At 44.9% G+C, this 24,262-nt stretch overlaps 1 protein-coding gene across 2 annotated transcripts; it reads left to right on the top strand.

Annotated features, from left to right (window-relative positions):
• The first annotated feature begins 16,521 nt into the window (after positions 1–16,521).
• C2H17orf58 (chromosome 2 C17orf58 homolog) lies at positions 16,522–21,335 on the top strand. Of its 2 annotated transcripts, XM_072746820.1 has the most exons (4): positions 16,522–16,640; positions 18,793–19,347; positions 19,544–19,735; positions 20,387–21,335. In XM_072746820.1, exons 1-4 carry the CDS (start codon positions 16,565–16,567, stop codon positions 20,575–20,577), a joined length of 1,014 nt encoding a protein of 337 aa, XP_072602921.1. In that variant the 5' UTR covers positions 16,522–16,564; the 3' UTR covers positions 20,578–21,335. The 2 variants fall into 2 exon arrangements, with proteins under 2 accessions (XP_072602921.1, XP_025855396.1); XM_025999611.2 differs by lacking the exon at positions 16,522–16,640 and having other exon boundaries at positions 19,194–19,347; positions 19,539–19,735.
• The last annotated feature ends 2,927 nt before the right edge of the window (positions 21,336–24,262 follow it).

The following is a 24,262-nucleotide window of genomic DNA, read 5'->3' as shown; positions in this document are numbered from 1 at the left end:
TGAAAACACCAATATCCATACAGCCCACAGGGACAGTACCAATACCACCAGTTTTGTAGATGTCCTGAGGGCTTGTCATTTGGACAAGTTGATGACAGGAGGCAATCTGGAGCTTCAAGCAGCATGGTTCCACAGGCATTGCCTTATATACGGGTGGCTTTCCATCCCTTGAACCAAAGCATGTTAGCACTTGGCTCCAGCAGGCTGTCACTATTCCAACTAGAACTTGGCACAAATGCCACTGTGTTAGGGTTAGAACCAATTTTCTTAATGTAGGTGCAGATTTCCTTAATGTTTTCCTCATACTTCTTCTGGCTGTAGGGAGGCTCCAAGAGAATTCAGTTTTTAACACCAGCAATTAGTTCTTTTGCACCCCATGTGTAATCCAGAAGAGCATGTGCATGGGGCTGCTCATTCTTGGAAACACCTGGTTCAAATTCACCAACCCCAGCAGCAGCAATCAGGGCAGCAGAGTCAGCCCATGAGATAATGGGCTGTGGTGGTGTTTTAATAAAGTCTCTGTGTCCTGGGGCATTAGCGATGGTAATGCCTGCTGTTCTCGAATTTCCACAGGCAGATACCTCAAAGGCAATACCACACTCACATCAGCTTCCAGTTTATCGACAACCCAGGCACAACTGAAGGACTCCATTCCCATCTCAGCAGTCTTTGTCTCAAAATTTTTCAGTGGCTCTTTTGTGTATCCCACTGCATTTGAAGATCAGATAGCCGGTAGTAGTACACCTGCCCAAATCTCCATGTCCAGTGATGGTGATGGTGATGTCTTTTCCTTTCTCATTGTGGCCTAGATTTGGCGGTGGATTTCAGGACCCCCGTTTCCTGGCAGCAGACCTGTTGCAAAAAAAAAAAAAAACCCAAAACAAAACCTAGATTGTGAATTTTTAAGGATCACAGACTCTCACATTTCAGTACATAAAATGTGTGTCCTTGACATTATACAAAAAATAATCTGGCCCCAAATGTCAATATTGCCCAAATCTAAGAACTCCCTTAGAGGCCTGACAAATAGAGATGGTCTGAATATATTATTGATGAGCCTCGAGAAAAACATTTCAGGGCCTTGTTAACTGTCCCTGTTTCTGTCATTTTTCCTTTGTCGCCCAAGCAGCCGCAGGGACATACTGAGGAGTAGGTCAAAGGGTACCATCAAATGGACACTTAGGGGGTGCCCACGTGGCTCAGTTGGTTAAGTGTCCAACTGATCTCAGCTCAGGTCTTGATCGCATGGTCCTGAGTTCAAGCCCTGCATTCTACACTAGGAACCTACTTAAAACAAACAAACAACAACGACTAAAACCACCACAAACATACATCATCTAGGGATGCTCACAGTAAGCTGGGTGTAAAGCTGCCCTCACTGAGGCCTTTGTTGAGTCAAGTGCCTGATTCTGGAGCCCTAGCCTCACCACAGGAGCCAGGCTGACATGTGAGGAGATGATGGCAAGAACCCCCTACGCTGGAATTCATAGTACAGTGTATAAGCTGGGGTATTTGTTCCCACTAGCATTGTATTACCATGGACCTAGTTATTTGGAGAAAACCATTTTCCCCACAGGAAAGATATATTATACTTATGATCAAAGATAGCATCCTAGGGGAGGCGGGTGGGGGAAGGGGAAGCTGGGTGATGGGCATTAAGGAGGGCATATGATGAGATGAGCCCTGGGTGTTATACTATATGCTGGCAAATTGAATTAAATTTTTAAAAAGTATAGCATCCTTAATAAATTGAAGGATATGACAAAATTCAGATATTTGAACTTTTTGCATAAAATTCTCCCTTTCCGGGAATCCCTGGGTGGCTCAGCGGTTTAGTGCCTGCCTTTGGCCCAGGGCGTGATCCTGGAGTCCTGGGATCAAGTCCCACATCAGGCTCCCTGCATGGAGCCTGCTTCTCCCTCTGCCTGTGTCTCTGCCTCTCTTCTCTGTGCCTTTCATGAATAAATAAATAAATGAAATCTTTTTAAAAAAATTCTCCCTTTCCTTTTAATTGAGCTATATAAATATCAGGTATTTACCACGATCATGATTTTTTTTTCGATCATGATTTTTTAAATGTAATTTCTACACCCATTGTGGGGCTTAAGCCCACAACCCCAAGATCAAGAGCCATGTGGTCCACCAACTGAGCCAGCCAGGCACCCCTGATTGATTTTTAATTGTAGGCTATTCTACTTTCGGGTTAAAAAATAATTATTATTGGGATCCCTGGGTGGCTCAGGAGTTTAGTGCCTGCCTTTGGCCCAGGGCATGATCCTGGGGTCCCAGAATTGAGTCCCACATCAGGCTCCCTGAATGGAACCTGCTTCTCCCTCTGCCTGTGTTTCTGCCTCTTTCTCTCTCTCTCTCTCTGTCTCTCATGAATAAATAAATAAAATCTTAAAAAAATAATTATTATCAACCTGTAACATACATACAGAAAAATCAGGTATCATAAGCATACAGTTTAATTATGTTCACAAACTGAAGAGACTTGTATAACCATCACACAGATCAAGAAAGGGGATCTTAGTCACTGCAGAAGTCCCCTCCTCTGACCCTCGTTCCCTTCCAATCACTACCTCCACCCCGGTGATCAGTACCCTTCTTTCTTTTTTTATTTTTTAAAGAATTAATTAATTAATTAATTTGACAGAAAGAGAGAGTGCACAAGAAAGGGAGTGGAAAAGGGAGAAGTAGGCTCCACACCAAGCAGGGAACTTGAGGCGGAGCTCAATCCCAGGGCCCAGGAACCCAGGAACCCAGGGACCCAGGGACCCAGGGACCCAGGGACCCAGGGACCCAGGGACCCAGGGACCCAGGGACCACAACCCGACCTGAAGGCAGATGCTCAACCAACTGAGCCACTCAGGTGCCCCAATACCCTTATTTTTAACAGTGTTGGTTAGCTGTGCCTCTTTTTACACTGGATCACTTTGGAATTTTGATTTTCAAAGGTTTGACTAAATACAGATGTTTATTAGTATTATATCAGTCCAAATTTTCAAAATTCATTTAAGAACGTCAGAATAAGTGCCAGAATTAATATTAACATGCAATCCAAAAATATTAACATTCAGAATTATCATACTTTGCAATTTGCCAGATTCTGGGATTAAACCTACAGTAAAGTTGACATTTTTCTCTACTCCTCTTGGAAGCCCTACAAAAGCAACAAGAGGAATGAGAAGCAGAACCACAAACAACATCATCAATGACACTAGGAGGAGACGTCTGAAACTCTTCAAAAGAGAAGAGGAAGGGCTACCGAACGCAGAGAAACCAACCGGCAGGGGATCCGAGGATGCTCAGGGCCGCAGATATTAGGAAGGACCAGCAGAGGGCGCGTCTCCAAGGGAAGGGTCCAAACTCAAGAGGCAAAACAATAATCCCTTGTTCACAATGACAAGACTGGGGTGTGTGGACAGCGCCTTGTCCTCACAGGGACAGATCCGTGTTCTGGGTATGGAGTTGCCTTCCTCGCCTGCAGGGCTTCCACTAGCACCAACGTTTCTGGACGTAGACATTGCCAGGAGTCACTGGTCCAGAAACCAAGGAGAGATGGGAGTGGTCCCTCCCACTATGACCCCTAAAAACTCACTGGAAGAATTTTTTGCTCTCATTGCAAAGGAGACTCCTTGGGACTCAGTGGGTCCAAAGGCCTTGTGCCCAAGGGAGAAATGTCTAGACCGGGAAACAGCATCATGGGTCCATTCATTTGAAAGCTGAGACTGCCCCTTGGCCATTTGGGATTCCTCCTGCTGCTGAAAACAAAGGAGTCACTGTTATAGGCTGAATGTTTCTGTCACCCCAAAATCTATATAGTGATGTCCTGACCCACAATGTTATGGTATTAGGAGGGGGGCCTTTGGGAAGCAATTAGATTTAGATGGGGTCATGAGGGTGGAGTCTCTCTCTTTCTTCCTCTCCCTCTCTGTCTCACGGATACCGCAGGAGGGTTCTGCAAGCCAGGAAGAGAGCTTTCATCAGAACCCCAACCATTCTGGCACCCTGGTCTCAGACATTCAGCCTCAGAACTGCAGAACTATGAAAAATAAATGTCTCGTGTTTAAGCCATCTCTGCTAGACAATGTCTAGAACCCAAGGATTTAGCAGGGGCACATCTTAATATGCCCTTCTTCCAAAAACCTGGTTAATGGAAAGTACAGCAACCTGATAAAGACAAGACTGCCAAGAACTCAGGTCCTACAGGAAGAAAGTTTTGGGTCCCCCAGGGTGCCTGGGTGGCTCAGTTGGTTAAGTGTCTGCCTTCAGCTCAGGTCATGATCCCAGGGCCCTGGGATCAAGTCCCATATCAGGCTCCCTGCTCAGTGGATAGCCTTCTCCTCACTCTCTTTTGCCCCTTCCGTGGCTGGTGCTCTCTCTCACACTCTCTCAAATAATAAATAAAATCTTAAAAAAAAAAACCCAGTTACTTAAAAAAGAAAAAAGTTTTGGGTCCCCCTACCAGGCATAGGGCTCTGCTCAGTTGTGGGTAAGGGGTACATGAATAAGGAATAGAAGAAGGCAACTATTATGGCCACTTGTAGAGGAGACTTCAGACAGTATGCTTTATGTTCATTTGCTCTTTTTCCTTCTTTTTTCTTTCTGCCTTATATAAAGAGCACCAGTAGTAGCTAATGATTTTGGTATCACTTGATTACTAGCTGTATAACCTTGAGCAAGCTGCTTAGCCTTTACATGCCTTAGTTATTCATCTGTAAAACTAGGGTAATAAAAGTAAGAGCTCCTAGGTTGATGTAAAGATGTAATGCTTAGACCAGTGCTCAACAGGTGCCAGCTATTATTATAATCATCATTATTATTAACAACAGATATTCTTTTTCATTTCATTGTAACATTAGACAAGGAAGTCCCCAAATTAAGAATGGAAAATTTTCCCAATTTTATTATTATTAATTTAAAAGATTATTTATTGGGGTACCTGGGTGGCTCAGTGGTTGAGCGTCTGCCTTTGGCTTAAGTCATGATCCCGGGGTCCTGGGATCAAATCCTGCATCAGGCTCCCCAGAGGGAGCCTGCTTCTCCCTCTGCCTATGGCTCTGCCTCTATCTGTGTCTCTTATGAATAAATAAATCTTTAAAAAAAATAAAAGATTATTTATTGAATTACAAGTACATGTTTATATCGGATGTTCCAAAACTTGGAATTAGAATTTTTTAAAACCTTCCAAATTAATTCATAAGCTTTTTTTGGTGACAATAATAGTTGCTATAGTCATAATAGGAGAAAACATCCAAGAGAATGGTAGAAACTCCAAGTTCAGCATAATGATTATTTCTAGGAAGGAAAGGAAATTGTACCTGGGAGGGCATAAGGGGCTTCAACTGGGTAGTGGTTGTCCATTGCTGCAAAACAAATTACCCCTAAATTTAGCAGCTTAACATAATGAGCTTCATGCTTTTTTAAAAAAAAGATTTTATTTATTTATTCATGAAAGACACAGAGAGAGAGGCAGAGACATAGGCAGAGAGAGAAGGAGGCTCCATGCAGGGAGCCTGATGGGACTCGATCCCGGGACTCCGGGATCATGCCCTGAGCCAAAGGCAGATGCCCAACCGCTGAGCCACCCAGGTGTCCCCATAATAAGCATTATTAATCACACTTTTTGTGGCCCAGAAATCTGGCAGCGGTTTAGCTGGGTGATTCTGCTTGGATCTCTTAAAAGTTTCAGTCAAATTGGGGTTGGAGCTGCGGTCTCATTTGAAGACTCAAGTGGGAAGGGTCTGCTTTCAAGCTCACTTCTTTGGCTCTTGGCAGGCTGCAGTTTCTTACTGGCTATTGGTGAAGCCAATATTGGAACTGGCTATCAGTTCCTTGTCACATGAGCCTCTCATAGCTTGCCTGAGTGTCCTCCCAACTTAGCAGCTGGCTTTCCCCAGAGTAAATGATCTAGAAGAAAGAGAGAATGCATACTTGAGATAAGAGTTCAGACTTTTTGTAACCTAATCTTGAAAGTGCGTATTATCACTTCTTCCACATGCTATGGGTGACTCAGACCAGTCCTGCTACAATGTGAGAGGGGACCACACAGGGTGTGAATACCAGGAAGTGGGGATCATTAGGGGCCAGCCATTGTGGACACCAACTATATTTATAATTATTTTAAAATTAAATGTTTAAGGGCATCTGAGTGGCTCAATTTGTTAAACACCTGCCTTTAGCTCAGGTCATGATATCAAGGTCCTGGGATTGAGCCCCACATCAGTCTCCTTGCTCAGCTGGGAGTCTCTCCTCCCACTGCCTCTCACCCAGCTCATGCTCTCTCTTACTCTCTCTCTTTCAAATAAATAAATTTTTAGAAATCTAAAAAAAAAGGCTGGGGAAGAGGACACCTCAAATAATGATGACAAAGACTCGTGAAGACAATTTCAAGAAACAGGTAGGCATTCTCAGAAAAATACAAGAAGCCATGATCCTTATAATCAGGAAATTATAAAAAGAGAGTAGACTGAGATGAAAGAACAATAAGATGAACCAAAAAAGCTAACTAATAAGAATTCCTTAGATTTAAAATCCTGTTGGAAGGAGCCAAGAGCAGAGTACACAGTACTGAACATGAAATCAGTGACATGATGTGCAGAGTCAAGAAAGCCTCCTAGAATGAAAAGGAAAAAGGGACACTTGGCTGGGTCAGTCAGAGGAGTGTGTGACTCTTGATCTCAGGGTTATAGGTTTCAGCCCCACGTTGGGTATAGAGATTACTTTAGAAAAAAACCTAATAAACTAAAAAAAATTGTTTTTTAAAAAGGAAAGAGAGATTGAAATGATGATGAAGGGGCATCTGGGTGGCTAGTTATTAAACATCTGCTTTTGCTCAGGTCATGATCCCAGGGTCTTGGGATCGAGCCTCACGTCAGCCTCCCATACTCAGTGGAGAGACTGCTTCTCCTTCTCCTCCTTCTCCCTCTGCCCCTCCCCCTGCTTGTGCTTTCTCTCTCTGAAATAAATAAAATCTTAAAAAAGAAAAAGTATGGGATGCCTGGGTGGCTCAGTGGTTGAGCGCCTGCCTTGGGCCAAGGGCGTGATCTTGGAGTCCCAGAATCGAGTCTCACATCAGGCTCCCTGCATGGAGTCTGCTTCTATCTCTGTCTGTGTCTCTGCCTCTGTGTGTGTGTGAGTGTGTGTGTCTCATGAATAAATAAATAAAATCTTTTAAAAAAGTAAAATGATGATGGAGAAGATAAAATATATAGAAGACATAATCAGAAAATTATGATTAAGGGGTGCCTGCCTGGCTGGCTCAGTGGCAAAGCATATGACTCTTGATCTTAATGTTGTGAGTTCCAGCCCCACCTTGGGTGTAGATTTTACAAAGAAGACCAATATTAAGGAAGACACAAAAGAACAGGAGTATCTGAAAGATTCTTAAGGTGAAAATGGTGTAGGTGCACAGATAAAAACAGCTCAATGCACTTGAAGCAAAATCGAGTGTTTAGCCTCTTAAAAGTGAAACATTCGGCCTGCCTGGGTGGCTCAGTCGGTTGAGCAACAGCTTTCAGCTCAGGTTGTGATCCTAGCACTCTGGGATTAAGCCCTGCTTCTCCCTCCCCTCGCTCTTGTGCTCTCTCTCAAATAAATAAATAAAATCTTTAAAAAAGAAAGTTAAATATTTGAGGTATTCTCTATACATGAGGAAATATCAACAAAACAAACATGATGACTGTGATTATTCAACAAGGTTTGGAAGGTTCTCATCAATGCAATAAAAAAGTTAAAGATTTGAGAAGAGGAGGCAAAATGTTTTTTAGATTACATGGTTTCCATTGGGAAAACCCAAGGAAATCAATTGAAAATAGTCTGGGGGTTGCCTGGCTGGCTCACTTGGAAGAGCATGTGGCTCTTATTCTCAGGGTCATGAGTTGAAGCACCATGGTGGGTGTAGAGATTACTTAAAATAAGTGAATAAATAAAAACTAAAAACAGAAAGAAAGAAAGAAAGAAAGAAAGAAAGAGAAAGAAAGAAAGAAAGAAAGAAAGAAAGAAAGAAAGAAAGAAAGAAAGAAAGAAAGAAAAGAAAGAAGGAAAATAGTTTGGAATATCTTTGGATCTATGCAAATTGGGGTATACAAAATGTACAGATATACAAATTAGTAGCTTTTATTTACGTCTACCAAAAGCAGAAAATATATAAAAGACAAAAAGATCTTTTCCACATTACATCAAAAATACAAAATATCCAGGAAATAAATTTAACATAAAGATGTGTTTAGAGCTTAGATGATGAAAATGATAATGGGGGAAAGAAGACTCAAAGAAATATAGAGATATGCCATTTTCATGGGCAGAAAGACAATATTGGACAACTGTCAATTCCTTTACAAATGAATCTATCCACTTAATGCAAATTCAAAAAGTCCAACAGAATTTTTAAAATTTAGCAGAGTACACTTGGGAAAGCAAAACACTGTGTTAGACAATTTTTGAAAAGAAAAATGTGTTATGGGGGCACCTGGGTGGCTCAGTGGTTGAGTGTCTGCCTTTGGCTCAGGTCATGATCCCAGGGTCCTGGATCAAGGGCCACATCCGGGTCTCCACAAGGAGCCTGCTTTTCCCTCTGCCTATGTCTCTGCTTCTTTCTGTGTGTCTCTCATGAATAAATAAATTAAATCTTAAAAAAATATGTTATAATATCACCATAATTATAACAATGTCCCAATATGGGCATATAAGCATGGGAGTAGACAGAGGGAGTAACAGAAAATCTAGAAATAGACCTAAATTTATTAGAAGTTAATATTCTCTATGTTAAAGGTGACATCTCAAATTTAGAAAAGGATGGATTTATTTGTCAATTGGGTTAGACAACTTTCTAGTTATTTTAGAAAAAAATAAAATTAGATTCTTACCTCATACTACATATCCAAATAAATTCCAGATGGAATCAAAATTTAACTACAAGCACTAGAAAAACAAAGGCTGATATATGTGTAATTTTGAGTTGGAGAAGGTCTAAGCATGACACAAAAGACACCAGGGACATTGTTAAACAAAAGACTGATAGATTTTTCTGTACAAAAGTTAAAAATTTGATTACCAATAAATCACTAACAGGTTAAAAAATCAACAAAATTTTGTGGGGAAATATTCTCAATATATATAGTGGACAAAGAGTTAAAATTCTTCGGCTAGGGATCCCTGGGTGGTGCAGCGGTTTGGCGCCTGCCTTTGGCCCAGGGTGCGATCCTGGAGACCCAGGATCAAATCCCACATCGGGCTCCCGGTACATGGAGCCTGCTTCTCCCTCTGCCTGTATCTCTGCCTCTCTCTCTTTCTCTCTCTGTGACTATCATAAATAAATAAAAATTTAAAAAAAATGTAAAATTCTTCAGCTAGAAATAGCTCTCAAAATCATAAAAGAAAATGAATATTCTAATAATTAGACAAAGAACAGGTGCTTAACCAAAGAAGAAATCTAAATGGCCAATAAATCCATGAGAAAATCTACAATATTACCAGCAAACAAAAAAATACAAATTAAAATAAAGAGAAATCTTTTTCTTTATTTTTTAAAGATTTTATTTTTCAAGTAATCTCGACGCCCAGTGTGGGGCTCGAACACAACCCAGATATCAAGCATGGTATACTCTGACTGAGCCAGCCAGGCATTCCAGAAACCCTCTATTTATTTATTTATTTATTTGACAGAGAAAGAGAGAGAGAGAGAGAGCACACAAGCAGGGGGGAGCAACAGGCAAAAGGAGAGGGAGCAGCAGGCTCCCTACTGAGCAGGGAAAACCCTAAGATCATGACCTGAGTTGGCTTAACTGCTTGAGCCACCTAGGTGCCCCTTATTAACATTTTAAAAATCATGCTATAAAGTATCTACGTACCATGATTCCACTTTTATGTGAAGAAATTATGTAACATATACATGCACATAGATGTGTAGAAGAAAGTCTGGAAATCGATAAATCAAAATACCTATAGTAGTTATTTCTAGGAAATAAGATTGTCATTGATTTTTTTTCCTTTGTATTATCTATTCTGCAAAGAATATGTATTACTTATATACATTTTAAAGGCTTTTATGAAGGGATGGAGGATATCACAAAAAGACAGCTAACAGATTTGACTATATAAGCTATTAACATGTCTTATGTAATATCAAAAATTATTAGGTCCATCAATAGATCACTTCAACACCTCAGAAACAACCACCCCATCCCTGTCGTTGTCTTTCCAGCACCTGCTCCCAAGAATACCCTGACTTTTTGAAACTTGTATTAGTTTTGTCTATTTATGAACCTTACAGAAATGAAATTACATAGTATATAGTGCTTTGTGTCAGACTGCTTTTACTTGAGATTATGTTTATTTACGAGATTGATCTATATTTTGCTTTTGTGATTGTGGCTCATTTATTTTCATTGGGTTTTTTTTTAAGATTTTATTTATTTATTTGACAGAGAGAGAGTATAAGCAGGGGCAACAGTAGAGGGTGAGGGAGAAGCAGGCTCCTTACCAAGGAGGGAGCCAGATGTGGAGCTTGATTCCAGGACCCTGGGATCATGACCTGAGCTGAAGGCAGCCGCTTAACCCACGGAGCCACTCAGGCGCCCCTGTTTTCATTGGTTTATAGCAACAAATGTGGTTCACAATGTTGTCCCCAGGAGCCATTTGGCATTGTCTGGAGACAGTTTAGATGTCATAACTGGAGGTGGGGGGCACTACTGGTATCCAAGGGATCAGGCCAGGGAGACTGGTCAAAATCCTGCAGTGCAGAGTAAAGAATTATCTTGGCCTAAATGTTGATCGTTCTGAGGTTAAGAAACCCTGCTCTAGGGGCGTCTGGCTGGCTCAGTTGGTCTCAGTTGATCTCTCTGGATTGCAAATTCAAGCCTCGTGGTGGGTGCAGAGATTACTTAAAAATAAAACATTTAAAAACAACAAAAACCGCAACCCTGCTCTATCGTATTCCAGTATGTCACAAGATATCCATTCCTCTAATGATGGGGACACAGAAAGTTTTACAGTAGTAAAAATTGTAAACAGCCTGAAATATTCACAAATTATGGTTGGTCCAAATGAGAACATATTATGTAGGTATGAGATTTCACTTTTATAAAGAGTTTATGGGGACACCCGGGTGACTCAGCAGTTGAGCTTCTGCCTTCGACCCAGTGCATGATCCTGGGGTTCCAGGATCGAGTCCCACATCAGGCTCCCCTCATGGAGCCTGCTTCGCCCTCTGCCTGTGTCTCTGCCTCTGTCTCTCTCTGTCTTTCTCTCTGTGTCTCTCATGAATAAATAAATGAAATCTTTAAAAATAAATAAATAAATCCAACTTAAAAAAAAGGAGTTTGTAATAGTATTTTGAACAATTTTAATTGGATAAAAGCTGGATTCTAAATTGTACCCACAAAACAGGGAAGCATTTCTGTCATGGTGTCATGAGAACAACACAGAATCCAAAATACTGTAGACACTCTGCCCACCCCTGTGTAAGAGTGATATCCAAGGGGTGCCTGGGTGGCTTAGTGGGTTAGGCGTCTGCCTTTGGCTCAGGTCATGATCCCAGGGTCCTGGGATGGAGTCCAGAGTCCCTCCCTGCTCGGCGGGGAAGCTGCTTCTTTCTCTCCCTCTTCTTTTCCCCCTGTTTGTGCTCTCTCACTCTCTCAAATAAATAAATAAATAAATAAATAAATAAAATCTTAAAAAAAAAAAAAAAAGATGATATCCAAGAAGGAGGCTGGAAAGAAACACCTGGAGATGTTGCAAGGATTGTGGGGTGTAGTGGTAGTGAAGCGAGGCCTATATTTTGCAGTTCTTTTGGCTACTCGGTTTTTATTTTCCAAATTTTCTTTTTTAATAATGTAAAGGGATAGGAAAATACAACAGAGTTAAAAAAGAAAACAGCTACTCCCAGCCTCTCCCACCAGTGTCCGTGGGAGAGTTTGTCCACGGGGTATTGAGGTCTCCAGCCCCTTCTCCCATTGAGGGTTGTCCCCTGGTGCACCCCCATGCTCCCAGGCCGGGGAGGGGGAGGGCGGTAAACCCCAGGCATTTTTCTTTTTTTTTTTCACCCCAGTCATTTTTCAAACCAGAGTTTACGTGGCATCTCCAGCCACCTTTACTTGGCCTCCACATTCTGTTAACCATCCTTTTCTCTCTAACAGGTACAGCTTTTCAGTATGGCACTTGACGCTCAAGTGGAATAGGTTATTTTCCACAGTGGTCTGTGAGCCAGGTGAGGGGAGGATTTAGGTCTGAATATCCCAGGATCTTTCTGGACACCTGTGGGAATAAAGCTAGGGGTTGTCCTTGAAAGTCTGAAGAATTTGGGGGAGACCCTGGACTGAAATCAAAGAACTAGAGCGTGACCATAATTTACCTGATGGAAACCAAAGCAAATATTGTACTCTTTTTTTTTTTGTACTCTTTTTGAAGAATGATTATGACTGATATTTCTGGTTTTCTACAACAGTGCCTGGAACATAGTATTTTGATACTGAGGAGTGGACTATAATTCAACGCTGGCTGCACCGACCACCCAGAGTTAGTGCAGACCCCACTGTTTAAAGGGCATGGTCCACAGGCACCTGGGTGGCTCAGTGGTTGAGCATCTGCCTTTGGCTCAGGTCATGATCCCAGGGTCCTGGGATCGAGCCCTGTGTTGGGCTCCCTGTTCAGTGGGGGGAGCCTGCTTCTCCCTCTGCCTCTTGCTCTCCCTGCTTGTGCTCTCTTGCTCTATCTATCTGTCAAATAAATAAAATATTCCTTTAAAAACAGAAAATAAAGGGCATGGTCCACAACAACACTGCTCCTATTTCGGACCAATTGGCTGGATCTGGGGCTTCTCACGATCCCCCTCAGGTGTGATAATTTTCTGTTACAACTCGCAGAATTCAGGAAAGCACTATACTTCTGATTGCGATTTTATTCTACAGGATACAAATCAGGACCAGCTACACAAATAGACACATAGGGTGAGATCTGGAAGGGCCCCAAATGCATAGCTTCGGTTCTCTTTCCACGGATTAGGGAGCACCACTCTCCTAGCACAGCACCAACCAGGAAGCTCCTCTGAGTTTTCTTTTTAGAGATTTTACCCACTTTTTTGAGGGGGGGGGCACGCACAAACCCTCTGCCACAGGGGAGGGGCAGGCAGAGGGAGCAGGAGAAGCAGGCTCCCCACTGAGCAAGAGCCCAACTTGGTTGAGGGGGGCTCGATCCTGGGAGCCCGGGGATCATGACCTGAGCCAAAGGCAGCCACTCAACTGACTGAGCCACCGAGGTGCCCCTCCACTGAGTTTTCTATGGGGTTTCATTACATAGGCCGATGGATTAAATCCTTGGCCATCCAACTGAACCCAATCTGCAGCCTCTCTCCCCTCCCGGGAGGTCAGGCAGACTCAAGGTTCTGACCCTCTAATCCTATGGTTGGTCTTCCTGGTGACCAGCTCCCATCCTGAAGCTATCGGGGAGCCCTCCAAGAGTCACCTCATTAGCACAAACACAGGTGGGATCCAGGAAGCTCACGAATAACTACCACACTTCTATCACCAGGAAAATTCCAAGGGTTTTAGAAGCCCCGTGCCAGGAACCTGGCACAAATTCTTTATTATACAACACATAGTAGACACTCAATAAATATTTGCTAAGCGGAAAGATACACTAAAAATACCAGAAATTGGCAGGGGAGAGAAAGGCACTTAGGCTCTTAGATTTTTCCACCTGACAAGTGTATATACTTATTATGAAGACAGACACATTAGGCTACAAAAAACCAATACCGTTAAACATTCCAATCCTATGACAAGCTCCCCCTTGCTCTGGTTTATATTACCAAGCACCCTGATGATAATTTGACTTCCCATGTGACTTGTTTATAGAAAGACAATGCTAGCCAGGCTGACATGAGCATGCACGTCTGCCTGAGTCAACTTCTCGTTGTAAATTAGTTAAGTGGCATTCTGGCTTCCATGGAGCAGTCTCTTTGAGCCCTTTCCGCCTTCCACACTCCACTAGAGTAGTTTCCGAACCACATGCAGCCCAAGACGCAACCCTGGACTCTGGCAAGTCCTTCCAGGCTGGTGCCACCCCGGAAGCCTCTAAGAGCCCGTGGGAGCCATCCAGCCGGCTCTCTGCCTCTACATTTCAGGGTGTGGGCTTCAGGGCATTCACAACATTCCTGCAACAGAAGAGTTTCGGGAACACCCCAAATTGGATCTGGGTGACTTGAATATAATCTCAAGCAAGCAGGTATGTCTGAGATGTGGTTGTAAAGGAGAACGCTTAAGCCTAATTAATTTTATTCCACTTGACTTAAAGAAAGAGCATGTGAAAGAAGGGGATCTGAGGACATCTGTGACCTGGGCCTCAAGAACACAAGCCTCCAGAGGCTGGAGACACTGACTCTGGTGCACACAGGCCTTGCAGTGACTGGAGAGATTTACTCTTTTGGAGGAAAGAGAGAAGTCAGTCCTCTAAAACCGGAATGAGGAAGATGAACCCACCACGAGCTGCAGTTCAATCTGGTACTCAACAAGCAAACTTCTGGTTAATAATTAGATTGGTGAATCATCTTCACTATATCCTCTCCATTAAAAATTAATAAATGATGTTCTGGTTTATACATCTTCCTCTTATAAGTTTGTTTACTTTGAGTCAGTCCCACAAAGCTGATGCATTGAGTTTCAAGCTAAGGGAAGTTGAGGATCAGACTACAGAAGATAAGAAGATAGCAACCCCTTCCAACATATTGTCAGCCTGTGGCCAGCCAGCCAACTCCTCTCTAGACGAACATATATACTTCAATGTATCCCTCAAATCACAGCACATCTAATTCGGGAGGCTGTTCTACGGTACCTTTTTTTTTTTTTTTTTAAAGTTCATTTATTTTTAGTAATCTCTACACTCAAGATGGGGCTCAAACTCGCACCCGGAGGTCAAAAGTTGCGTGCTCCTCTGAGTGAGTCAGCCAGGTGCTCCCGCTCTGCAGTATCCTTGAATGGCATTCTCTTTGGGTACCCCCTATGGCCCCACTGTCATAACCCTTCAAAGCAGTCTGCTTTCTTGGAGATCTTAGTTGTTAGAATATCTTTCCTTAAATTGGAAATTGAATATGTCACCTTATAACTTCTACCTACTGGTTCTTTGACAAAATAATACAAATGTTTTTAGGTGCCTAGGCTGCATAGCCTCAGTTCCTGTGAAGGAACTTGCTGATGGAACCAAGCCTTCTTAGTCCCCTATTGTTCTCCTAGTTTCCCAGTGTCTTTCTTTAAAACATGATTCCCCACTCCACCCCACCCCCGCCGAATCTAGTCAGTCCACTAGCATTATTATTTTTGAGACATAAGATATTGGTGCAGCAAAAAGTTTGTTATTTCTTTTAGCAGCTGCATCTCACTGTTGGCTCATATGCTTCAGATAAAATGCCTTCACCTCAGTGCATTTCCCCTTCCCTTCGGATTTGAAGCTGTTGAAATGAGATACACATTAGTAAGGCTGTGGGTTTACTGTGGTGAGCTTGCCCCCCCCCCCCCCTTGGTGAATGCTATTTCTGTTCAATCTGAGGAAGAGGGCCCTTAGCTCAGGACTCATATACAGAATTCAGACCTAAGCAGTGAATGAGTTTTTCTTAGAAAGAAAGAAAGAGAAAAAGAAGATCTACCTTTCTGTAGGAGAGAAGCCATCACTAGAGAGCTGGGAAGGTGTTTTTCTCATTTTTATCTCCTAGCACCTGGCTGGGTAAAAGGCACTCAGCATGGGCTTGATGAATCTAGTGAAGGAGATACTAATTTCAATTGGGAGAGAGAAAAGCAAAAGAAAGAAAGAGAAAGAAAAAGAAAGAAAGAAAAGAAAGAAAGAAAAAGAAAGAAAGAAAGAAAGAAAGAAAGAAAGAAAGAAAGAAAAGAAAAGAAAAGAAAGGAAGGAAGGAAGGAAGAAAGAGGAAGGAAGGAAGGAAAGAAGGAAGGGAGGGAGAAGAGAGAGCCTATTTGCTCAAGGCTGTTTTCCTTCTGGTTCTAGAACATAAAAATGGCACATACAGTAAAATAGTTTACCCAAACCTAGGCTTGGCTTCCCTCCGAACCCCTGACACACTCCCCGGAGGATTTTCCTGTCATCTTGAATCCCTTCCACAAGCCCAAGTGTCTTGAGCACTAATCTGCCTGTTTGTTGTTGACTTAATCTGGAAAACACTTCCTATCACTCCTTGGCCCCCACCCTGTCCCTCAGCCCCTCAACACCCTTCTTCTGCCACTCGCCCCACCCTCCCCTCCCCTCCCCTCCCCTCCCCCTCCCCGGGTCCGGAAACCCACATGGGGGTTCAGGTTTGGGGATCTGATGCTGTCACTGCCCACCGACGCTCGCAGGGACAACTTTGCGAGGCCATGTGCTTGTCCCCCTGAGGAAGTGGGAGAAATCCCTGCAGCTCGGTTTTGTTCCAATGGTCTGCTCAGTGAGTGATTCCCGTTTCCCCAAAGGCTGCCCCTCATTAGCATGAACGGGGGTGGGGGTGTGGAGAAGGGGTGGGGGGAGAGAAAGAGCAAAAGCCCAGGCTCAGTTTTAGAGCCTGGGAACCGTGTCTACGAAAATGACAGCTAGAGCTCTCTGGCTCCTCTGTTTGATCGTTGGATCATCTCCCGAAGCCCCAGTGGCGGACAGAAAAGGTAAGATCGGTGAAATGCGGAGTCCCCGCGGAGGAGCAGGGGTGGGGTGGGCGGGGGGGGGGGGGTCGTGGTGGTGGTGCTGGGGGGTGGGGGGGGGAGGACCGGGGAGAGGGCGCGCTGAAGGGCGGGACGAGGAGGGGGTCGGAGTTTGCAGGAGAGGGGACCCCGGGTCCGTGTTCGTGTTCGAAAGGAGCAGACCGTGTCCCCAAGATTTTGTGTGTCCTGGCAGCCTTTTCGGAAAGAAGCCAGTTCAGCTGCTGAAATGATCTCGAGCGAGCCGGGCAGGCTGGAGAAAACTTTGCATGTTAAGTAGTTGCTCCATCACGGAGGAGGGAAAGTGTCACAAGGGGTCGCGGCCGTGCCTTTCGGGCGCCGCGCGGGCCGGGCTCGCAGGACGCGGCGGGCGGCGGGCGCCCCGGGGAGCGCGGGGTGCGCCCTGCGCCCCGGGCCCGGGTCCCGCGGGCGATCCGAGGCGCTGGGGGCGCCCCGCGCGGCTGAGGGCCACGGGGAGCCCCGGGCGGACACCGGCCCCGGGGCGGGGGCGGGGGTGGGGGTGGGTGGCGCTGGCGGCGGCGGCGGAGGATACCTGCGTCTCTAACGCACGCAATTTCATGCATGAGCTGAAAAGAAGTTACTAGGGGGGAAATGAAATAAGGGATTCTCAGCGGGGAGACGTTTTTGTTTTGCTTTTATTTGGATGTTCTGTTCGATTCACTATCTCTGGGAAAAACGGCTTCCGCACCTCGCAGGGCAATTGACTTTGGGTTATTTTTCCACATGGAAACTGAATGACTTCAGTGGCATTTAACCCAAATATCAGACAATCTTTCCCATGACAACAGATGGTGATATCAATGGGGAAGCAGTTGTGAGGTCAACAGTCGACAGTCAGGAATTGGATATCCACCAGGACTTTATTCAGCTGTGTATGGGACGACGTTGGACATAATGAGTCAGAATCAACCTCTCTGCAAAAACATGAACCATAACCGGCTATTAGGGCTGGGTGAACGCTGATTTTTAAAGGAGATTGCCGATTGGGCAAGATAAGGCACTTTTAATGCAGTGTTGCGAGAGCTGCGAAGGGGGCACACCAGGCTCTTCGAGGCAAGAGGAGAGAAATGCGGAAAACGAGCCCTTGAGACAACAGAAAAAGAAAAATAAAGACAGATTCTTGTGCCGCTTTGGAGGGCACTGGGACCCAGGCAAACGGGGAGGTGATATTGTGTAACTGGGCATGGAAAGTTGCCCAGCTTCCAAGCTGGCTGAAGTTTGCTCACTAACCTGTCTGCAGAGCTGGGGAGGGGGGGTGGAATCATTCATAATTTTTTAAAAAAATTGTTTTCACGCCATATCATTTAAGAGATTTTTCTCCACCAGGGAAAGGGGGGATGCAAGTGGGCTGTGTGTGTGCTTTTATACTCAACCAAGGGGCCTCGGCCTCCCAGCCATGCTTTAAAGATCTTTCTTAGCTGTGGTTTACTAGTAAGTGGTGTCCAAGAAGCCGGATAAAAATCCACTAAGAGACCAAGATGACAGTGTAAACACGGATGGGAAAACCAAATAGTTCTGTTGTCAGGGGCGCTTAAACAATTAGGAGAACCTGTAATATGAGACCTTTCCCCCTGGGGTTTGCTCTTGGTACTTTCTCAACAAACTGTACATAGCAAAAAGGCGGATGTTTATACATATATTAAAGAAACGGCAGAAAAAAAAAAGGGGGGGGGTTGTTATTTAAACCACAGTTGACAGTTGTGTTTAGTCCTAGAACAAATAGGTTGTTGCAATTTTTAAAAGCTATAGGTTTGAGAAGGTTCCTTAAGGAAAGGAAACGTTCCCATGCGGGGAGAACATTTTTCCTGGTTGGCCTGGTTCTCCGGGGGCAAGACCCTGCCGTCGGTCTCGCCCCGGGGCCTAGGGGACCCGCGCTCACCCCCGGGGCGCCCTCTGCCCTCGCGCTCCCTAACCTGCACCTCCAGCCCCCCCACGCCTGCTCCTCTCGCAGGTGCCTGCTGGGCTTGCGTCGCCCCCCGGCGAGTCCGCCCTCCCGCGCGCCCCCTGCGGCCCCTCCGACCCCCGCTCCTCCCCTGCCCTCTCCACGGGGGCGCCCTCCTGACGGCCTCCCCGGCCTCCCCTCTTTTTTCCCCTGCAGCCTCGCCGCCCCACGGCAGGAAGCCCGACCCCGGCGGCGGCCCGAGCGCGGAGGAGACGCCGGGGCCCCGAGCGCAGCCGGTCCCCGAGGCCCCGCGGCGGCCACGCGCGGCCGAGGCCGCTCCCCGCGCTTGGCCCGACCCGCGACGCCGGAAGCCCCCGCCGCCCGCCGAGAACCGCGCCGGCTTCCGGGAGGCCGCGCGCGCGCCCGCCGGCCCGCCGAGCCCGCGCCTCGCGCAGGCGGAGAACCGCGCCTCGCCGCGCCGCGCGCCCGCGCTGGAGGACGCCCCGCGGCGAGCCCGCGCCCGGGCCCTGCGCTTCCCGGCCGTGCGGCCGCCCGCGCGCGCCGCCGAGGCCCCCGCCGGCCCCGCCCACCCCAACCGGCCGCGCGCCGCCGCGCCGCCCCCGGAGCCGGAGCCCGCGCCCGCGCCCGCGCCCCCGCCGCCGCCGCGCCTCGGCCCGCCGCAGAGGGACGCGGAGCCCGGCGCCCAGCCCTGCGCGCGCGCCTGCAGGGTGGACCTGGACGAGCGCGAGTCCTACTGCGCGAGCGAGTTCGGTGAGCCCCGCCCAGGCGAGCCTGCCCGAGCCTGCCCGAGCCTCCCCGAGGGCGCGCCCCGGAGGGACCCGCCCGCTGCACCCTGCAGCCCCCTCGCCCGCGCGGACGGGCCCGTGATGTGCAGACTCAAGTGGGGAGAGCGGGGACGTGAGCGCTGTGCGTTTCTCCAAACTCTTTGTTTTTTTTTGAAGAGCAGCAGTGAACGGGATCGTGCATGACGTGGACGTGCTCGGCACCGGGATCCGGCTGGTGACCCTGCTGGTGGACCGGGACGGCTTGTACAAGATGAGCCGCCTGTACATCACTCCGGACGGGTTTTTCTTCCGAGTCCACATATTGGCCCTGGACGACTCCAGCTGCAATAAGCCGTGTCCAGAATTTAAACCTGGTATTGACACTGACCCCACCACCTAATATACGGACTTTATGCTTGTAACTCGGATGCCACGGCCCGGGTGGTGGTGTTTTTTTTTTTTTTTTTTTTTTTTGCGGGGGGAGGGATGGAGTATTCTAAAAATGAATAGAATTTAGACGACAGGTATTGTTTCTGTCACTCTGATTTACGCGCCATCAGCCTCCCCGCGCCTCTGGTGAAAGGTGGGGAACAGCTCGGACTGGCACAAAGCAGGCCCTCAGATGCGTGTTGACATATGGAGTGACGAAGCAGCGTAGCCAGAGAGCCACAGAACAGGCTTTTAGAAAAAAGTTTAGAGCGGTCATTTTTTTGGAGGGGGGAGGGGGGACCCACTCCCACATCTTTCTAGAGGTGTGCTCTAGAAAATCCTCCTGACACCTCGTGATTAGGACCTTTGTTTTGTAACGTTGGCTGGTTACACAGGCTGATTATGTGGTTGTCTTCTAAAGGTCACTAGACTGTTTCCACCGCTTGTTGGAGGGTGAAATGTCTGAGTTTCAACATGTGCAGCAGTAGTTGCAAGCTTACGCATTCCTTGACGGCTTCGCAATCTCTTACTGCTTCTTGGCATTTAAAAGACACTATGAATGTACTTTCTGGTTACTTTTTTTCCCCCCTCCCCAGGCAGCAGGTATATCGTGATGGGCCACATCTACCATAAGAGACGCCAGCTCCCTACGGCTCTGCTCCAGGTCCTGAGAGGACGGCTCCGACCCGGAGATGGACTGCTCAGGAGCAGCAGCAGCTATGTGAAGAGATTTAATCGAAAAAGGGACGGGCAAGTGCAAGATGCAGTTCACACCCAGTGCATCTGAAACGTCCTATCCTTGGGCTTTTGGGAGAGACTTGGCATTCAGCAACAAGATGGGGAAGGGCCTGTCTCCACGTAATGGGGTCTTCCTGTGGAGTAGGGCCCATAGCTCCTTCTGGAACTGATTGTGTCATTCCAACTCTAATCTTCAAGTTGCCACTTATTTACAAGATGCCTCTTCGATGGTACGCTTCAGAGCTCCCTGGCAAAACTATTCAGCTCTCGTGGCAGTTATTCACGCGGCTCAGATAACTGACCTGTCCAGTTAACACATCACTGCTTCATGTTGTTTAATTATTTTAATTTAAATACATTCTTCAGTAGAAATAGTTCACAAAAAACATTTCCTTGATTTTAAATATACAACTTTGAATAGGTTCTATCACGTATCAAACCCAAGTTTCATACTAAAACCATCACATTTTAAATTCTGTACAGACAGTGCACTAGTCAAAAGACATGTATTGAAATGTCATTTAGATCAAACACTAGGGTCAGAACTCAAGACAAGTATTAAAGTTTTACACTTAGAGTACTAACGGGCTTAATTCAAGCAAAATATTCAAACAAGTGTTCCTGATGTACCAAAATGTGATAAATGGTTTATTTTCATGCCTCCCTGCTCCTAAAAACGTATGTTTTGTGCCAGACTGGCAACTATCCCAATGCTAAAGATATTCTGGGTGTATCTGATGTCATTTTTCTATTAAGACCAAGTATCGTGTTTGTGTTTGTAAAGTAGTAAATCTTGCCTTGAAATCAGATCTTGGATGCACCTGGTTTTTTTAGCCTCACTGAGCTCTAAAGGTTTGGGAAAAAGCCTTCCTCAAACATACTCCAAAAACTCTGGAACCAATATGCAATGACAGCTTGCAAGTATGTGAATTTTAAACATTTTCCAGTTGGTTTGGAAAAGGTTTAATCACTAGCTGAATTTAATATTGATTTTATACTTGAGTCCCCAAAGACATTAACAGGTTTTTTTTTTTTCCCCCCAGAAGACTTAAGCTGTAGATCAGTTAAGCTGAAACACGTGAATAGAGACACAGATAATCCATGATTGGAGATCACTGCCTATGGAAAGATAAACAGGAACTGCACCAAAGAAGAAAAAAACCCAGCCTATTCTGGTCTCAGAGATGTGCTCAGGGAGCTCAAGATGTGTTCTTTAGAACATTAGTCTTTAATGGCCACACAGAAGCACTGTATACCTGAGGGATGTTTAGGACAGGACCATAGAGCATCCACAAGGAAGCTAGTAGCAGTAGCCTAAGACAGAACATCCAAGTGTGATGGGAGATACTGTCACCTTATTTGCCCCAAATGGGGCAAAAACGTAAAAAAAAATTTGACACTGTTTTTTTTTTTAACATTTGAGAGATTCTGATTATTCTGTGGTAAAGAATTACTGAGTCTTGCCCACACTTAATAAAAGTCATGCTACAATTGTTTCTCAGCAATGAATCGACTGCATTAACTATAATGTGAACTATCTGGCAGGAGATAAGCAGAGATTGAAGAGCTTCTGGCTTAGCTTTCTTGAGGATAAACATGAACTAAGACATACGTAGCACCAGTCACAAAAACCAAAGCCAAATCTTTAAATGTGAAAAGACTAAGTGGTGATCTTGAATAACACGGTGAGGAAAACTGCAAAATGGCCAAATAAATTATTGGTTGGATGGTCGCAAGTTAAAACATTAAGAGTTATATAAATAGCTTTGGTTGAAAAAGGAGGGGGCGAAATCACTTTTACTCAAAGCCTGAGGGTTACGGTTTGTTTAGACCAACCTGACAATACTGCTTCTGAGTAGTTTTGGAAGTACACAGTGACAAAATTGTGTGATCTGTGTGATAGTTGGAGGTCAAACAGCGTGTACACACCGGCAGGCCAGCTTTTTAGAAACTGCCCCATCAGAGTTATGGCCATCGTTCAAGAATCAGATTGCGGTGAGAGGCGAGACGCGCATGTGCACAGGGAGTAGGGGGCAAACTGATATTCCCAGGTTAGGCAGAAAAGGTTAAGAATCTCATTTTCAATATTCAGTCAGTACCTTGGATGCAATCTGTATTTTATGGAAATTTTTAAGTAGCAAATTCATTGTAGTTCCTAATCCTTTTCTCCTACTGATAGATTTTTTCTTAGCCTGTGGATTTGTGCTCCAAAGACTGATCTGTGCACATGTAATAGCCCCTCATCAGTAAAATACTCCATTGCCTTCCAGAACTCAAGTAGCACCCCTCCTTTGAATTAAGCTGTTAGAACTCAAGAAAATAAAATTACCTGTCTTGCTTTTAGGTCCATAAAAATATATATACCTTTATTTGGTACTTTTTACTTAAAAGTTTTTAAAGGTATCCCTTGGCACTGTTTATATTTCCCTTCAATCATTTTTTAAGGTTGATCAAACACACATATATGCAAACACCTCAAACCGGACCCAGCAACTGTGACCCAATTTCAGGTTCAGAACTTTTCATTTAAAGCTTTTCTTTAGGTTTTCGGGCTGGGGGGCTAAGGGCGCAAGGAAAAAAAAAAAAATAAAGCTTTTCTTTAGTTGAATTTGGTCCAAATTGGATCAAATGGGGTGTGATCTTATAAGAAATGTCTTTTTCAGTAGCTTGAAGTACCCAGGAGTACCCCCAAGATATTTCAGGTGATTAAAAATACCTCTCAGCTGGCTCTTTCCCCTCAAACACAAGACGCTCTGCCCATGAGATAGCACCATTCTCTTTTTCAGGACGAGAAACTGGAGGCTTCCAGGGAACAGCCTCAATCACCTTACAGAGTGGGAGCTGCAATCTGCAATAATCCTGGAGCTCTATCTAGCTCAGCCCGACTGTGCACGTTTAAAAGGTCACCACCAGGCTGACTCTTTAATATTAAAAAAAAAAAAAAAAAAATACAGATGAATACAAATAGGGAAAGAACCTCAATTTGCAGATTCTGGGAAGGTAGATTACAAATAGCAAATGTCAGGGTCTCTAAATAACACTCCAGGTCATTTGAAATATAAAGACAGTTGTTTTACTTTAGAAAAGATCTCTGAAAGTTCACAATTTTTTTTTTTAACCTACTGCAGGACATTAACTAAAATACAAATCCTCCAGACTCTGGAAACTGGGAGAAAAAAGCTTTCCCAGTATTATGAAAATAGTTATTATGAAAAGTTTTCAAGGATTGTGAACTTGGCAGATGGAACATAACAAGCACCGATAATACTTTTAGTCAAGGAAATCTACTGATGCAAATTACATGTATTTACAAGCCCAAAGTCTGGGTAGAAAAATCCTAACTGCATATCACAAATGTGCATTCTACTACTTGGATTATTCAAAGGAAAATTGCTGTCAATATGTGTATCTTACTGAATAGCAGGAGGTTGTCAAAGAATACTCCTAGAAAAGCAGCTTTGAAGCTCATTATGTGTTATAAGAATGTATGTTTTTCAAAAATTACTTCTGAAAGACTAAATCTCTGTAGTTGATAAAACTATAAAATGTCTATTTATTTGGTGATAGAAATTGCAAAAGGCTTTATACTATTAAATATACATATGAAATTAATATTTTCCTAGTCTGAGGATTCCCATAAAATTTACCTTTTTGGTACAATTCAGCAATGCCAACGGCTACAGAAAATATATTAACCAACCAAACCACTGTTTCATTAGAAACTGCACCAGATC

Source organism: Vulpes vulpes, chromosome 2, assembly GCF_048418805.1.
Source record: "Vulpes vulpes isolate BD-2025 chromosome 2, VulVul3, whole genome shotgun sequence".
NCBI classification, from domain to species: Eukaryota; Metazoa; Chordata; class Mammalia; order Carnivora; family Canidae; genus Vulpes; species Vulpes vulpes.
Note: the sequence above shows the minus strand (reverse complement) of the source record. Positions and strands in the feature narration are given on the sequence as shown.

What these genes read in the sequence shown, in the direction of transcription:
- C2H17orf58 (XM_072746820.1), top strand. Translation starts at nt 16,565, where the DNA reads ATGACAGCTAGAGCTCTCTGGCTCCTCTGTTTGATCGTTGGATCATCT. An exon ending in CCCAGTGGCGGACAGAAAAG is followed by an intron (nt 16,641 to 18,792) that starts GTAAGATCGGTG and finishes TTTCCCCTGCAG; the next exon opens with CCTCGCCGCCCCACGGCAGG. An exon ending in CTACTGCGCGAGCGAGTTCG is followed by an intron (nt 19,348 to 19,543) that starts GTGAGCCCCGCC and finishes TTTGAAGAGCAG; the next exon opens with CAGTGAACGGGATCGTGCAT.